The 18180-nt window shown below is 21.8% G+C and overlaps 1 protein-coding gene across 5 annotated transcripts; it reads right to left on the minus strand.

Moving 5' to 3' along the window:
• Positions 1–2646: 2646 nt before the first annotated feature.
• LOC128965738 (alpha-2 adrenergic receptor-like) lies at positions 2647–9453 on the minus strand. 5 transcript variants are annotated; one of them, XM_054312495.1, is made up of 6 exons: positions 9037–9345; positions 8644–8911; positions 8392–8567; positions 7405–8262; positions 2858–2875; positions 2647–2702 (listed from the first exon to the last, which is right to left on the minus strand). In XM_054312495.1, exons 1-6 carry the CDS (start codon positions 9290–9292, stop codon positions 2647–2649), a joined length of 1632 nt encoding a protein of 543 aa, XP_054168470.1. In that variant the 5' UTR covers positions 9293–9345. The 5 variants fall into 5 exon arrangements, with proteins under 5 accessions (XP_054168470.1, XP_054168468.1, XP_054168467.1 ...); XM_054312493.1 differs by having other exon boundaries at positions 7405–8331; XM_054312492.1 differs by having other exon boundaries at positions 7405–8337.
• Between the last annotated feature and the right edge of the window lie 8727 nt (positions 9454–18180).

The following is an 18180-nucleotide window of genomic DNA, read 5'->3' on the forward strand; positions in this document are numbered from 1 at the left end:
TTTACAAACAGAGACCTTAATTTAACTGATGGACTACTCATATGTTGTCAATTATTAAACAAATAAAATATTAAGAAAATAAAAATATAAATTATTTAGTATTATTTGTGCCATTTTTATGAATGATAAAAATATTTGAATACTTTATATATTTCATATAACACTCGCCTCACGAAATTCATCAAAATTTTGGTCAAACTGTTGTAATAAATATTTTTATTTTATAAACAATTTTTTGGTTTTATACCATATTTTGAAAGCAAATATATATCTCAAATTATATTTATAATAATAATAATATAAAAAGCAGTAAAATGTTTAATATATGATAAAAGAGCCCCATTTTTAACTGCTTTTTATTGTTAAAATTTTATAAATATTTTTTAAGAGAAATATTTGTTTTCAATTTGTTTTTCAACAATATTTTAACCGTATATTAATAATTACAAATTTATTGCAAAAATTATGTTTTTATGGACATCAACATTGCGTTTTCAATTATATTTTCTTTAAAATTAGTTAATAAAATCATTATATGATTGACTGTATTATTAATGCATAGTAAATGTTAATATTATGCAAATAATAAATTTTTATATTTAATAACAAGGCTTTCAATTTTTAGATAATATTATTTCTATTAATAATATTAAAATTTTAAACATTGTTTATATACAATATAATAACAAATTTTGTTAAAGATTTGTATTTGTTTACTAAACAAACTCAATATATAAAACATAGTGTATTTTGTTATCATTTAAAATAAAAATTAGTTACCAGTATTTTATATATATTAATAATAATTAAGTACAGATTTACTTAATGATGCAACCTTTTTATCGTTATAAATATTATATAATTTATTTTAATATTTTTATAAAGATAATTATTAAATTATAAAATTTCAATATTAATACTTAACAGTTATAACAATTTTGGTTAATTTGTTAAATAAATTTATAACTATTTATTTCATTATAGATATTTGCTCTAATTTAAAATAAAATACTATATGTGTAACATTAATAATTAATAAAATGTATGCAAAATGTTAATTAACATAAAATAATGATGATAAATATTGTGTTATTAATTATTATTATAAGCTATATTGAAATTCATATCAAAAATATTATATTGATAACGCAATTTGAAGCCATAAAATTATTTTTTTAACATCAAATATATTTATATATATATATATATATAGTTTAGTGTTTGTTTATTAGTTAGACAAACGTCATCCTAAAAGCACCAATAAATTCAGTTATTTATCATTTTATTTATTCATTCAATGGAAAGTCAATAATGAATTCTTTGCAAAAACGGTATTACATTTTGTCTGTAATATTAAATAAATAAAAATATGTTTTGTATATAAATTGTGCTCATATGTATAGAAAGTATTTTTAATTATAATTACTGTCAATAGTAACTGTTTTATAATGAAAAATTGTTATTAATAATTAAGTTTATTGTCCGATAAAAATACTGCAAAATTAACTTATAATAATAATAATAATAATATTAAATAAATAAAAATACACACAAAATCTCTGACTGGAAGACCAGTTATATCCGATAAAATCAAATTATTAACAATGCAATCATTATTAGTAATGCTATTAATAATAAATTTATAAAAATGATTGCATGCATTTTTTTATCACAAATTTATTTTGTTTGATTTTTTAAAATTTCAATATATTATCTGTTGATAAAATTTTTAATATTTATTAAAAATTAAAACAAAATAACCAAACAATTATATCACATATTCAATAAAAAAAGCATTACTTTATATTTAATAATTTTATATAACTTTCATAAATCTGTTGTCAATTAAACTTATTATTAATCTAATTAATGTATTGTTTAAATAACTAAAAAAATGTTTAATAATTATATCACAGATTCGTATAATTTAATTAAACGGATTGTGAAAGCTTTTGCAAAGAAATCATTTATATTAATAAAAAAAATTGAAATTATATTATAGTAATTCTATAGTAATTCTATAATTTCTTCAAATAAATAATTAATAAAAAATAATCGTTGAGACAATCAATGATGAAATTACTTTATATCTGCATTTTTATATATGCATCAATTATTTATATTAAATAATAATACTTTACATATCATTAATTTAATTTTAAGGCACATTATTGTGTCTAAATTGTCTAAATTGTTTATTATAAAATTCTACTATTATTTTAAATGAATATCAACAACAATTTAGTTCACAGTATGGTATATATTAATATTAATTTACTCAGAAAATGAAATTAAAAACAAAAATTGTGACATTTGTCACATTGAATACAATATTATTATTATCTGAAAAATCCAATGATATAAATGGGAAGACAACTCTCTGTCATTAAATACTCTTTGAAAACTTAAAAAACATTTTTTATATAGATTTTTATATACAGTTATCTATATAAAGATAGATAAAATGTAAGTAATAATGTAAAGTTAATCGATAGATGGATATATTTATTTTCAAAATTTATTTTGTTGTTATTGTTTATATCACTTTAAGTGATTTTTCTCTCTTTAATGTCAATGGTTTTTATGCCATCCATTTCATTGCTTATATGTATTGTATTATATTATTATTATTTTAAAGATTTTAAATCATTTAAACAAAATCTTTCTGAAGGCTCGTCTAAAGTCGCGATTGAATATAGTGTCTGAAAATAAAGATATATATCATAAAATCGTGTATAAAATTATATGTGAAATAAAAATTTAAAAAAAGATCAAATAATAGAAATTTAAAAATCATTAATTTCTATAAATTTGTGGCTATTTCCTCACAAAAATAAAAATGTATATTTATACTTACAGATAATAGGATTGGCGGCTATAATAAAAAAATGAAAAAGTTAAAATTTATAAGTTAAAATAATAATTGTTATTTTTATTCAATTATTTAAATTTTATTTTTATGGTATAAATTATCATAATTTTGTTAAAAACAAACTGACTTTCATATCATCCTTCGAGGCATTAAAATAGTTGTATTGAAAATAAAAAAATAAAAAATAACATTTTTGTTATGAATATAATGTTTTATGAAAAGATTTTAGTTTTTAAGAAAGAAAAAATTTAATTAAAATAATTCATTTGATATATCATAGTCACTAAAATTTAACATTTAAATATTATATATAAATAAAAAGATTATAATAAAATATGTTTTTAAATAAAATTTAAGCATAATATATATATACAGTATATATATATATATATATATATATATATATAATTTATAGAAATGGGAAAAAGAGGCAAACAATTTTCTTTTGTCTAAATATCTATCATATTTTAAACTAAAAGTAACATTTAGTTTGCAATAAGAAAAGTTGAGACAACATTTCATTTATTTTTGATATGTTTTGTACTGAATGTGTTTATATACATTCATAAACTTTGTTAAGTTAAATGTATATAAATATATGTGTGTTTTGCTTTAAAAAATTGTTTTATGTCTTTTATGACACTTAAAAAATCATTTTTTATTAAATGAAAATAATAGTATTTATTCAAAATTTATATCTACGATATATATAGAGTAAAATATATATTCAAAAAAAACTTGAAAAGTTTTGTTTTCTGAAATCTATACGAGCCTTTTGTGTCTGTGTGTGTAGCATTTCATTTTGCGAATTTTGAAATTCTGACTTCAGATTCGGTTAGAGGACTACTAATAATGTATTGAAAAGTTTAATTAAAATTTTGATATCTCTTCGGGAACATAGACAAAATGGCGGCCAAAGTAAAAAAAATTTTAAGAAAAATTTTTTTAAGTATAGATTTGAATAAAGCATCAAAAACAAGCATAAGAAATATACATTAAAATTTTGATATCTCTTCGGGAACATAAAGAAAATGGCGGCCAAAGTAAAAAAAAATTAGGTAAAAATTTTAACGTTTAGAATTGTAAAGAGTATCAAAAATATGATATAATATATCAGTATATTTTTTTAAATGGCGGCAAAAATATAAAAAATATAAAAATTTTTTTTTAAATATAGTTTTGAAGAAAGCATCAAAAACAAGGATAGAAAATATGCATTAAATTTTGATATCTACGGGAACAAAAAGAATAAGTATAAGCGGCAAATGTATAATTATAGATTATTATTTTGTTATACTAAATCATTTGATACCCCACATGACTATAGTTGTTTATTTTGTCATACTGAATCATTTGATACCATACATTACAATATTTATATTATGTATATTTGACCAGTTTTTAAATTTTTATATTATTATATAGCCGCTATAATTATAAAACTAATAGTTTTCAATGTTATTCAAGTTTTTTTTCTGAAAATGCTTTCTAGCATTCTTAACTGGTTTATTATAAAATGCAGATTTATTTATACAGTATTGCACATTATTAACAAAAATTATATTATTAAAATTTATAAATAATTAAAAATTGATTCTTTTATTTAAAAAATATTATATCATTTATTAAACAAAAAATATCTCTTGCATATTGATATCAATGTTTAAAATCAATAATTAATTTAAAATAAATTTAGATTCTTTCATAAATTATTTAAATCTTTAGTACAGAATTATTCTTAATAATAATTTGATACTATTTTTTTATCATAAATTATTTTTATGAATTAATTGTAATGTTTATTTCTCTATGAATATATTAACATAAATTTTTATAATAAACAAACACATTATATATTTCTAGATATTATTATATATTTTTAGATATTATTATATATTTTTATCTAATTCGGTAAATGTAAGAAGTCTTTGTTATGTTATTATAATATGCATAACACTATTATATGATATACTGTACTGTAAATTATATTTTGCAATAATATAATAATAATATTGTATTATTAATAATATTATTAAATATGAGTTTATAAACTTTGGAGAACTAGAGTCTAACAGTTTATTCGCACACTTGTTATGAATGCAATTGTCGTCTGAAAACTTGAATTACATTTTATTAATTTAAGTTATAGTAAGAGCTGTGCAATAATAAAGCCATATATTATAGTCTATTCCCCAGTCATTCATACAATATTTGTTTTAGGCTTTAAATTAGCTGAGATATAGCCGACATTACACTATAACAGTGCAAATAGTGAATCACAAGAAACCAACAAATCTATAGTAAAAGTTAATATTGTTTTTCAATCTCTAATACGATGTGATCACTAATCAGAGTAACATTACTTTTGATAGATTCAAATGGGCTTTCATTCAATTTTATGCTTTTTTCGATACAAATATACGTATCTATAAATTTTAACAATATATCAATCTATCTTATTATAGCGTAAATAATTATATAACACATTTTTGTTGCCAACAAACCTAATGTTATTTAATATTACAAACTATAGAATATTGTATTTTAATATTTGTTATATAAATTATTATTTTTTATAGAATCATAATTTGTATAACTATATAATATAATATCTGTCAAATTTTATCTAATGATATTTAATTAATTGAAAATTATATATAAAATATTATTTAAGATTTGTTAAGTCATGTATTCTTTGATATTAAATTATTCATAATTGAATTAAGTTAAATAAGTAAAACTAAGCAAAAAGACAATTGTTTGGTAAACTCAATAAATCAAACAACATAATAATTATTGTGTTATTTGGTGACTATAAAAAAGACAAATAAATATTTGAATAATACATGTATTGTGTGTCTTGTCTTTAAGTAGTCGGTCAGTCTATCAATCAATATGTTTGCCTTGAATTTCATTAGCTATACTATCCAATTGTCTCAATAATATACAGTAAACTACTGTACAATACTGTAAATATTATTTTTGTGTTATAGCTTTGGTAAGCATTAAAAAAGTGGTCTATCAATAGACACGATAAACAATTTCAATTACTATACATTATATTGTAATCATTGTTAGCAAATTATATCTGATTTAAAATTAATCAAATCACTGATTATTATAAAAATAAATATACAAATATTTTATTTACAATATGTTATTTAATTTAGTTTATCAGCAATTATATTATTTTCATACCATATGTTGTTTATAAAAATTTAATTGTTTAAAATAATGATGATATATTTAGTTGCTTTAAAAATACTTGAAATATTATATTAATATATTACTCATGATATTACTGTATAAATTGTAATATAAATTTGAATACTACTGTAGTTATATATTACTAGAATTGACAATAACATGAACTATAAAAACTATTGTATTATTATTTAATATTTAAATAAGTTTTCGTCTGAAATTTATTTTTAAACGATTAAATCATTAGAGAATAAAATGAATTCATTGATAATAATATTATTATAATAAAGAAATAACAGATTCAATAGATTCAAACTATTTGTGAGATTAAATTAAACGATAGGCAATAATAGGCAACACTTTATTATTAACGTGTGAAGGCATCGCTTAATTATAACTGCAATTTTGTCTTTTGATTAAATATATGAATGAATGAATCGATGCTTATTATATAATATATCACATATTAAAATATTTTATACACATATTTTATTATAAATAATATATTAATATATCACATATATTAAAGTTTTGATGCATTCGACAATTTTCTTGTAATTGATCAATATTTTATGCACTAACCTATTAATTATTTAATAATAATATCATATATAATACTTTAGTATATATTATATTTATTGCAATGAGTTATATTTTGCAACTTTTTTGTGCAATATTTAATAATTCATTTAAAAATCTACTACAGAAATAATATATATGTGTGTACTGTATATAATGTATTATAGAATTACTTATTATTAGACAGTATATGTTTGAGAGATAAAATATGATAATATTTATTATATTTATAATAATTAACTTATTGATGAAATTTTGTTAAAACAATGTTTTGAAAAAATTGCTTAATTTATTTATTAACTTTTATTATTTTCATTATTTTTGCTATCACATATAAATAGACTTTATTGTTACAATATTTTGATGTTTATAAGTAAAATTAATTTATGCATTTTTATTATATTATTAAAAAAAATTAAATTTAAGTTATTTTCCTAATTTATTAAATAATATATAATAATTTATAATTACAATATTTTTTAACTAGAATTTATTGTCAGTAACTGTAAATAATAATTATTATATAATGATGTACAGCGTTAACTAATACAGTATTAAAATGGATATCAATTGATTAATGTTACATAACTATAGGTAAAGTGTATGTATTGGCAAAGTTCTACATATTTATTATATAATAGTAAATCATATTAAGTAATAATAGTTTAGTTAATAATACAACATATTTGAAATGAAAGTCAGTTTGATATTTGTTTGATATTATAGATTAATTAATGAGTATTACATACCAGAGTTGCAATATCCGAGCCAAAAGGCCACTGAAAAGTAAGCCGAAGGTATGGCATCTTTGCAGTCCTGGCAAAGGGCGGCCAACATATACAGGACAAAGAATGGGAGCCACGCCGTGATAAAGGCCGCCATAATTAAGCCCAATATAAGTGTAGCCCTTCTCTCCCTGGCCTTTGCTATCTTGCGTTTGTGTCTTTCAGCGTCCGAAGTGGTACTCCTGAGTCCGCCTGTCGTCTGATTCCTGCACTGAACACTTCTGCCGCCGCCCTTTATCGACGACTTTTTACTCTTGACGTTATCATCACTGTTCTCGATGTCATTATCCATACACATGTCTGACTCGTCATAATCAGCGATACTTAAGGTCGAGCCATAAGTTTGTGATTTCAAGAGTTTAGGAGCACTTAAAAATGTTTTGGATTCGTGTGTAATAGTGTCGCGACTCAGAGGACTTTCTGCTGCATCCGAGTCGTCGTCGGTTGATATGAATCGAGTTTCGGTAGTCCTAATGGCTGAACCATTTTGTTTGGTCAACCCTTTTGGTGGAACAGTACTCTCTGGTAACACAATTGTCAATTTAGGTGGCTTTCTCTTGGTTTGAACACCTGGAGAACATTTAGTTTGTTTTAAGCACTTAAACCTCACATCACAATCATTATTGTCCACAATTGCGTCCACTGGTGTCGGTGTTATCGACTCATAGTTATTATAAATAATGGAAATGTCTTTCTGTGGTGTCGATGATTGTGAATCAGGTATAGCTTCGACCACAATCTGTGGCGGCGATACTGTAGTCGGTGTACCCATTGGTGGTGTCGTGCGTTGAATTTGTGGTCCGCCGGTGTGCGGTTGTGACCCTGTGGTGAAAGAAATAGGAAGCGGTGAAGATTCTGGTGTATATGGTTTATAACCAGCAACTCCATCATCTCCACCTTCATTATTTTGATCGGTAAGATCTGGTGGACTGGGATTGCTTAGACTCGTACAGGTAGTGGTTGTCGTTGATTTCTCCTTAATGGGGTCGGCGGTCACCTCCTGTTGAATCTGCAAACGCTTTTGTTGCACGTGTCGTCGGGCGCGAGCGCGGGCCGCGTGAAATATACGCGCGTAAACAAACACCATCATTAGGGCCGGAAAATAAAACGAACCGATCGATGAATACCTATCAAGTGGTATTAGATATAAGTAAAATACGTAAATTTGATAATTAAACAGAAAACGACATAACAATCACTTACATGACATAACCGACATCTTCACTGACATTGCATTGAGGGAACTCCTGAGAGACCATCATATCTGGTTTCTTCCACCCGACCAACGGTGGTAACGATACGACGGCCGATAGCATCCATACAAAAGCTATCATAAGCGCAGCCCTCGAAGGGGTCCTCTTTTTTAAATATTTGACGGCCTGTGTTATCGACCAATATCTGTCTAAACTAATCATAAACAAGTTGTTTATGGAAGCCGTACACAGAAGCACATCCAATGCCAACCAGATGTCTGATAAATCATAAGTTAAATGAAAATAATCAAAATTTCATAAAATTAATTATAATATTATATTTATAAAAAAATATATCAATATTTATAATAAAAACTGTGACAATTAGCGTTGTGAAACTTACCGCACCAAACTTTGCCAAACATCCAGTAACCCATTAGCTCCCTGGCCAATGAAAATGGCATAATTACAAGACCTAACAGGAAGTCCGACACAGCTAACGAAGCAATGAACCAGTTCTGCACCGGTTTTAACGATTTTTCAGTGGCAATGGCAATACAGACTAACATATTTCCCACCACTATTAGTATCATTATACAAGTTATGAAAAATGCTAAAAGAACTATTGCTAATTGTGTGTAACCGCTAGGATATGGCATACCATCCCAGTTACGCCACCAGGGCTTGTACTCAACGGTGCCATTTAACGCAGTGGTCAGCTCCAGTATGTTGGTCGGCACCGTTACACTGGTGGCGGTTTCATTGGTCAATAAGTTAATTACATTTTCATTGCTATCATTATAAAATGTGAACTCCCAGCTCCTGTTCCCACTATAGTAGGACTGGTCGTTCAAAAGTTTATTGTATAGTTCATGCAATGAGGTTCGGTTGGACAACCATTCGCTCACTGAACGGTTGTTATCATTGAATGGCTGCTGAAGTATAGGATTTATATTTGCGGCAAACAGTGTGTTGTCATCCATTTATTGTCCAAATATTTCTATTTTACTATCAAAACCACTCAAATAATAAAACTATTGGTTTAATAATAAATAAATAAAAAATAAATTGAAAACAAACACTCAGTTTGAATATAAGGACAAACACTTCTTTGCAACTATTGTTCAGATGATTTGTGTCTACACTTGGATTCTGTTTTAAGAAACAAAATAAACAAAGAATAAAAAATTATGAATATATAAGAGCACCGGTACTTAAATAATATTTATATACAGTATATATATATATTAATAAATTTTTTATGTTTTTTTTAATACAAGACAATTGTAATAACAATTAATTATAAATACTGGAAATATTGTACAGTATATGTATAACTTATTATTATAAGAATTATATGCATGATTAATAATTATATATCAATAGTTCAATATTTTTCAGTTTTATTAAAAATAACTGAATTTTTCTATATATAAATAATTTATAATTTTTATGATTTAAAAATACTGGACAATTGTATTTCCAGTTAAAAAAAACTGATACAGATCTTAAAAGTGATAAAATACTAGACGTATAACAACTCTAAATGTAAACAAAAAATATTAAAATGCATAAAAACTGTGGTATTTATTTGTTTGTTATATTAATAAATCTAAAGTAAAACATAATACATATATTTATTTTTATACATTACTATGCTATTTTACTAATCAATATATGTAATTTAATAAACATAAAATAATTACAATTATAATTGAATAAACTTTAAACTTATTATAATTAATCAATTAATTAAAAACTATTTAATAAATTAAACATTAATTTTACGACGAAAATCGTTAATTATTTATAAAATTCTAATTATATTATAGAAAGAGATAATTACTATTATTTTTTAGTTAGAAATTTACTAAAGTAATGCAAAATTTTATATAAAACACTAATTAATGATACAATGTTTATACAGTATTATTAGTAAGTGTTAGTTATAAGTAAAATGGCATTTAATGTAGTTTTTTATCATAAAATTTTGTTTCATTTTAATACAAATACAAATCTTGTTTAAATTCAATTTCAATTAAAATTATAAGATTATAGTAATTAGTATATTATTTAGTGTTGCATAAAATAAACGTTAATTTTTGTGTGATATTATGTTAATATTAATAGTAACTAGTATAACTAAATTAATTTATTTTATTCTAGTAAAAAGGCAATGAAATACATGATAAATTATGTAATAAATCAATAAATATTGCAAAAATTAATAAAATTAGTTATTTTTGTTAGTAATGAAATCAGTAAATGGGATCAAAACAACAAACATATAATGTTTCAGATCATCAAAACAGTTGGTAACTTATGACTTATTAAAATCAAATTTATTTTTTCATATTATAGTATACTATACTGTATACTACAAATGTTATTACCCAATATAACCACATTTGTTGTCAACAAAATAAAAAAAAACAAAGCATTGTTACAACCTATTGATTACAATTTATTATCATCGTCTATATTAATATATATATATATATATAAGAACATAATAATTAAAATTTTAATAATAAAAAATGTTTTCAAAATAATATTATAAGACAACATAATTATTAATTATAGTCCCTGTATATATTTTGTCATATTATTTTGTAAACAGTATCTAAATAATCTTTAAATTACTATTTATACTTTATTAGTATTGCATATTTTAGTTATCAAAATATTTTAAAATTGAGCATTAAATTAATAACTAATTAATTAGAAATAAAATTGAATAAATTAAGAGAATTGTGTATAAATTATATTATATTAATAGAAAGTTTAGTTTAATTTTTAAATGTCTCAGTTTAAAATTTAATAAAAATTCAATTAACATAAAATGTAAGTCTAAAAATAATTTCAATTTATATATGTCAAAAAATCAATTTTTGTTTTATATAAGTATATATATATTATATTTCATACTAATAAAAATGTTCTTATTATATATTTTATGAGATAAAGTATTACTTTAAAATCAGATATAATTTTGCGATACGAGATTACAAGAGATTTTCAAAAAAAACTTGAATTACTTTATTGATATAAAATATACTGTATATAAAGTGTAAAATTATTAATACATTTGATATATTTCTGATATAAACCTTTCTCTCTAATACTGTATTTGTATCAAATATATCAATAAAAACAAATCTTTAATAAAAAAATTCTTTAACTCAATCATAACTTATTACAAAATTTTAAAGAGATTTATAGAGATTTAAACTTTTTTTAAAACAAAATATTTTTAACACTAGTCATTGAGTGATATAATCCTAACATTTAAGTGAAAATAATTAAAATTTATTTTTGTCTTTCAAAATATCCGGATTAAAACTAAATTGTATTTTCAAACCAATTATTTGTCAGTTATTACTTTACTGTCAATTTCATAATTCATAATAATTTTAATACAAACATGTAAGTTATTTTAAAATACAATATAATAAAAATTGTTTTTAAAATTAGAAACAGTAATAACTATCTAAGATATAGTCCATAAGTTATACATTACTTACTGTATTTCACAATAATTAGTATATAACAATTTGGTTAACTATAATAATTTTTATATTTTCATTTATCAAATAAACAATTCAATATAACTAAGTTTATTTATAATTTTGATTAACACCTAATTGCATATTTATTATTTGACCATGATTAAATTTAATAAAATTATCACAATTTTGCAATATTTGCGTGATTTAGTTGCTATGGATATATAAATAGGTTCATGAAATGCGTTATTTTATAAGTAATTTAGACATTTCACAGATCCTCTAAATAGATGACAGTGTAATACAACACAAATATAAGGAAATTGAATCAATTTTTGTTTTTTGTTTTTATGACCATTAAGTTAAACACAATTTTCAATTCAAACATCCATTAAATAACAACAAAACAAGAAAATTAAAGGACATGTTATCCCATTTGTTTTGAACTTAGTGTTGATTATTAGTCCAAACAAACTGTTTGTAAACTATTGAACTAAATGTTAAATTTTGTCAATTTGGCAAAGGGTTGGAGTATATCATAGAGAACTTGTAGTTGACTGGACAGTAGTACAGCACTGGGAGATGACTAGTATAGAGATAAAAATTGATGTCAGCAACACATTCAGTCATTAATTTGACAGTTTTGCCATAATTTGGATGTGAAATAGTAGTCAAATAACAATCTCTATGTATGTTATCCACTGAAGTCTCTGAGATTCAAACCAATTTGATTGCATCGCACGTATTGCTAACAATAAAACACTAAATAACACATAAATAACATAATAAACGATTATTATAAGAGCTTATGTGTGACTAAATAGGAAATTTTTTTTTGGATTAATGTAACTTATATTACATATAAATCTATATATATATACAGTAAGCAAACACACACATACATACACACATGTATCCAAACATAGATTATATATAAGATATCATGAGAGTAAATAAGTAAGAAATTACTATTCAGAAAATGAGTCAAATTTTATTATTTGCTTATTTGTTGTTATAATACAACACAACCAACAAATGCAAAGAATATTCCGTTAATTTTATTCCTTATTTCCTCTAATTCTATGCCTTCAGTGTTGCGAAACCTCAACAAAAATATTGTGAATATATTATTAGTGAATTAAATTATTTGACGTCAAATATGCCAAGTATTGGATATTTATTTATTTATTTTTATTTTAAAAAGCAATTGATTTGATTTAAAAAACAACTTAAGACTGACTATTGATTGCCTATTTGTAGTTAAAATATTGATTTTTGTATTTGTTATGACTCTAAAAATGTGCATAAAATGTGTTTTTAGTGTATTGCGAGATGTAATGACTCAAAACATTATGATTTGTAAACACATTTTGGTCTAAAAAAGTTATTTTAAGGTAATAAAGGGGGTATTAAATCATATTTAATCAGGGGTTTATGAGTAGTGTATGTGTGTGAAACAGAGAGAGAGAGAGAGAGAGAGAGAGAGAGAGAGAGAGAGAGAGAGAGAGAGAGAGAGAGAGAGAGAGAGAGAGAGAGAGAGGGAATGATGGATAGCTATAAAATAAGTGGTACTCTATGTTTGCTTCAAATAACTTGTAATGCAATTACTAATTACACTGTTTGTCATAAATATTATACAGAATATTATATTTGTTATTAATTTTTTGTTAAATGAAATAATATTGATTTTTATATTATCCATTATAATTAATTACTCAAAAAAGTTTGAGGAGATTTGTTAAAATGTTAAATACAGTATATTACTGTAAGTACTGTATATAAGTTTAGATTTTAATTGATTTATCTTTTCCAGACAATACACGAATATCAATATAAGTATAACTTAATCAAAATGACTAACAATATTAAAGATGCAAAAAAGTTTGTTTGTTATTATACGCTTGAATTTCATTTAAGTGTTAGGAAAATATTTATATTTTGTTTAGTGATATCTGATGTGTGATGGGTTAGCATACATATTGATAGGTCACACCATATCATACTATACTACTGTATATATCATACAAATATATTGGTAGCCAAACAATGAGTCCATTTGTATAGCAGTTTACTGACTGAATGAATAAATTGATAAAATTGTAGACTTTTTTTCTTCTTTTTCTACGGGTTTCTATCGATATATTATTTGTTTAACAAATAATATGATATATGCGGACGTGTTTGGAGTCAACTATTTTTATTATAAATGTTTAACACATAAACAACTATACAGTAGTATATATATACTATATATGATATTATAATATATATAGTAAAATACTAAAGTATGCACACAACGGTATGTATGCGCTTATGTATGTATGTATGGATATGAATGGAAATGTCGGTCTTCAGCAATAACAACAACAACAAAAAAGTTAAGACTAAAAGTTGTATTCATTTACTATTGGTTTGTGTGAAGGAAAAAGTAATTTAAGGACAGGGATGAGCTCTTATTTAGATATATATATATATATATATATATATATATAATATATATAAACCGTATAATATTGTTATTACTGTATTGTTGTTGTTGTTGCAAATGTTTATCGCTATTCATACCAATGCTATATATGTTTTTTGGACAAAAATAATAAACTAAGGTATGGTATGGTATGCTATAGTATGACCGCAAGGGAGTCATATACGCCTGGAATTGATAACAAATCCAGTCCTGAGATTATATGAAACAAAACAGCTATTTCTCCATTAATGCAATAGCTTTAAGACACATACACTCACACACATAAAAATGACTGCAAGTCAGGGATATCAACAAAACTTTGCTTTTTTTCACTGACTTCCCATTCATATACTTATACATGTACTGTATATATATATATGGCTATCTCGTAAACACTCACATCTCACTCAATCAGTTTTAATCAAAATCAATAAAATGGGACACATTTTGTTTGATTTATCTGTGTATGGCTTATATACTATACTATCTGTGGCTTAATTGTTGTTTAAGGCTAACACATATACTGACTCTTATACTTTATTGTCAAATTGATAAATAATTGCTTACACATTAAACATACATAATATATGTTATAAATAATATTGTTATGCAAATTAAATTGAAATGTTATTTTAACAAAATAACAATTATTTATATAATATAGAAAAACAAATATAAAATTAATTATCTATCAATATAAAAATACAGTATAATATATTTATATGTTGTATAAAATTAGAGAAGCCATAAATGTCTTATTAGCGAAAAAATTGGTAAATTGTATACAAATAGATTAATTCAATTCAAAAATAATTCATTTATTGTTGCAATAGTTTATTGATTGATTTATTTAAAATAAAGTACAGTTTATATATTGTAATAATTTAAATAATATATTATAAATTATTTAAAAGATTTATTTTATTAAGTATCAATATAAAATTATTATTTGTATTTATTGTATTTACTTTTTATTAATTCAATGAAATTATCAAAAAATTTTATGATAATTCTATTTTTTTATTTGAATTTCAATACAACCAACAAACAAATAATATAATATATTTTTTTTATAAAAACAGTACATAATTCAAATTAATTTAATTTTTCAATAAATAAAATAAAGATTTGAAAAAACTTTTTATGTAAATATTATTATTTCAAAAATAATAACTATTTATAATCTCATTTTCTGAATGTTTATTCAACTAAAATTAAATTTTTAATATGTAAAATATAAAAATTGTATTAATAAAGTATCAAATATTATTATTATTGTAATTATTATTTAAATATTATTTGTTATTACATATTTTAATATTAATTTGATAATTAATTTTTTTAGATATTTATTTTGCAGTAATAATAAATATGACTTTTGATACCGATTTCAAAACATTTCTTATTGATATTTTCATTCATCTAAATTAATTGTACAAAAATATAAATATACTTAAATCAACATAAAATGCGTCTAAATATGACTTTTGTGTAAATAATAAAAGCAAAAATGTTTTTGTATTACAACAAAAATAATTATAAGTACTGTATAAAGTATAACTAACGTCTAATTCATGTTTTTTGATTAAGTGTATTATTAAACAACTGTTAACGCGTTTTATTTAAGTTTAAATTTATAAATATATGTAAAAAATACAAATACAAAAAATATAATTAACTATCTATAATATCTATAAATATATTTTAATAAATATATAATACATAAATAATATATATAATTATTATTATGATAAAATAGTACATAAAAATGATAAATACTCTAAGATAGTTATTTTATAGTATTAAATACTATATACTGAACAATACATTTATATGAAAAATATAATATCTTTTAATGTTGTTATTTTTCAGGTCATGTTATCAAATGTGGAAATATTAAAGTAAATTGATTTATATCTGAGTTATTAATTATTTTAAATCTAACGTTCCGTTTGCTTGTGAAACATATACTATAGTTTAGTGATGGAAACGGACAGACAAACTACCAGTTCTTTGAACTGATATTATATGAGATTATTAGACACTGAAGACATAAATTTATTGGTTTCGCAACATTTATTTGAACGGAAACTACATTTTGTGGCTTAACATCAAAATCAATGTTTTTAATGTTTTCAAATCAGATAATACAATATTACCGATGTCTGCAATCATTTATTATTTTATTATTTTCTCTACAAAAACTGATAAAATTGCTAATAAAATATAATAATTTCTAATATATTTTATAACAAATTGTTCTCAATTTATTATCTCTAGTTTTGTATAAATTTGACATCTATTTAACAATAATAAAAATCGTAAATATTTATAATTCAAAAAATACTAAAATAATACAATTTATTCAATTGTATTTAACAATCATTCATTTTATTAACTAATTATTCAGATATAAAATATATAAAATATATAGTATTACTTAAATTTGAAATTAAAATAAATACTATTTGTATAACAATATGTAGAAAATTATTTTTGAATTATAATCATTTATTATTATACTGTAGTTTATTCTATTATATATACTGTAATTAATAATAATAATATATAAATAATAACATTTACAATTTGTTTCAATTGATAACTAACAATAATTATTAGAATTAATATTACAAATTAGATTAGATTGACTAACTATCTGATAAATATTTAATATATCATTTTTAAAAGTTTATTATTTTATGAATTTATTTTAAAATTGAATGTAAATTAAGTCAAATGTAATGAAAAGTCAATCAAATTGTTTATCAATCCATTTTCAGACAATTTTTAATTAAAACAATACTAACAAAAACCTATGCCATTGTTATCAAATTGTTTATTAATTATCAATTTAAATACTTTCATATGATTTATAATAATATATGAAAATCATTGTAAATTATAAGAAGTTCAATATTGGAGTAAAAGTTAATGTTTATTAATAAGCTTTTAATTTCGTTAGTTAATCATTATATCTTTATATAGTGTTTATAATAATACAGTGTTAAAAATTTTATCAATATTTTTAAGTTACTATATTATGTTAAAAAAATTATTGATAGTAATAATTACGTTCAATAATTAATTTTAATTATTTTTTATATACTGTACAATAAAATATTTATACAATAAGTCAATTGCATTTTATAAAATAAATAAAAAATAGTTTCAATGATTTATTTCAAAGTTATAAAACATTGTTTATTAATATCTTTATCAGTGATGAAAAACGTTAATACTGTATGTGAATGTTTGTCACTAAAAACTTCATTAATAACGATCATATTGTCAAATAATAAAAGATATTTGCAATTTTTGTTTCATTTCAATGATATCAAGAAAATTGAAAATGAATATTGAATTATATAATATAAAAATATTTGTTAAATTTGTTTTTAGTTTTTAAACGTTAAAACCAATGTAAAAATTCTTTAGTATAAACACTATTCTATTGATATATAAAGCAATAAATGGATTAAACATAAAAATAAAATATATAAAATTTTATTATATTTAAATACATTAATTTATATTAAATTGTAAAAATTTGGTAAAATAATACTACCAAAAC

Source organism: Oppia nitens, unplaced genomic scaffold (genome assembly GCF_028296485.1).
Source record: "Oppia nitens isolate AA-2021 unplaced genomic scaffold, nextdenovo-longstitch-racon4-pilon3 scaffold18_pilon_pilon_pilon, whole genome shotgun sequence".
Classification (NCBI taxonomy): Eukaryota; Metazoa; Arthropoda; class Arachnida; order Sarcoptiformes; family Oppiidae; genus Oppia; species Oppia nitens.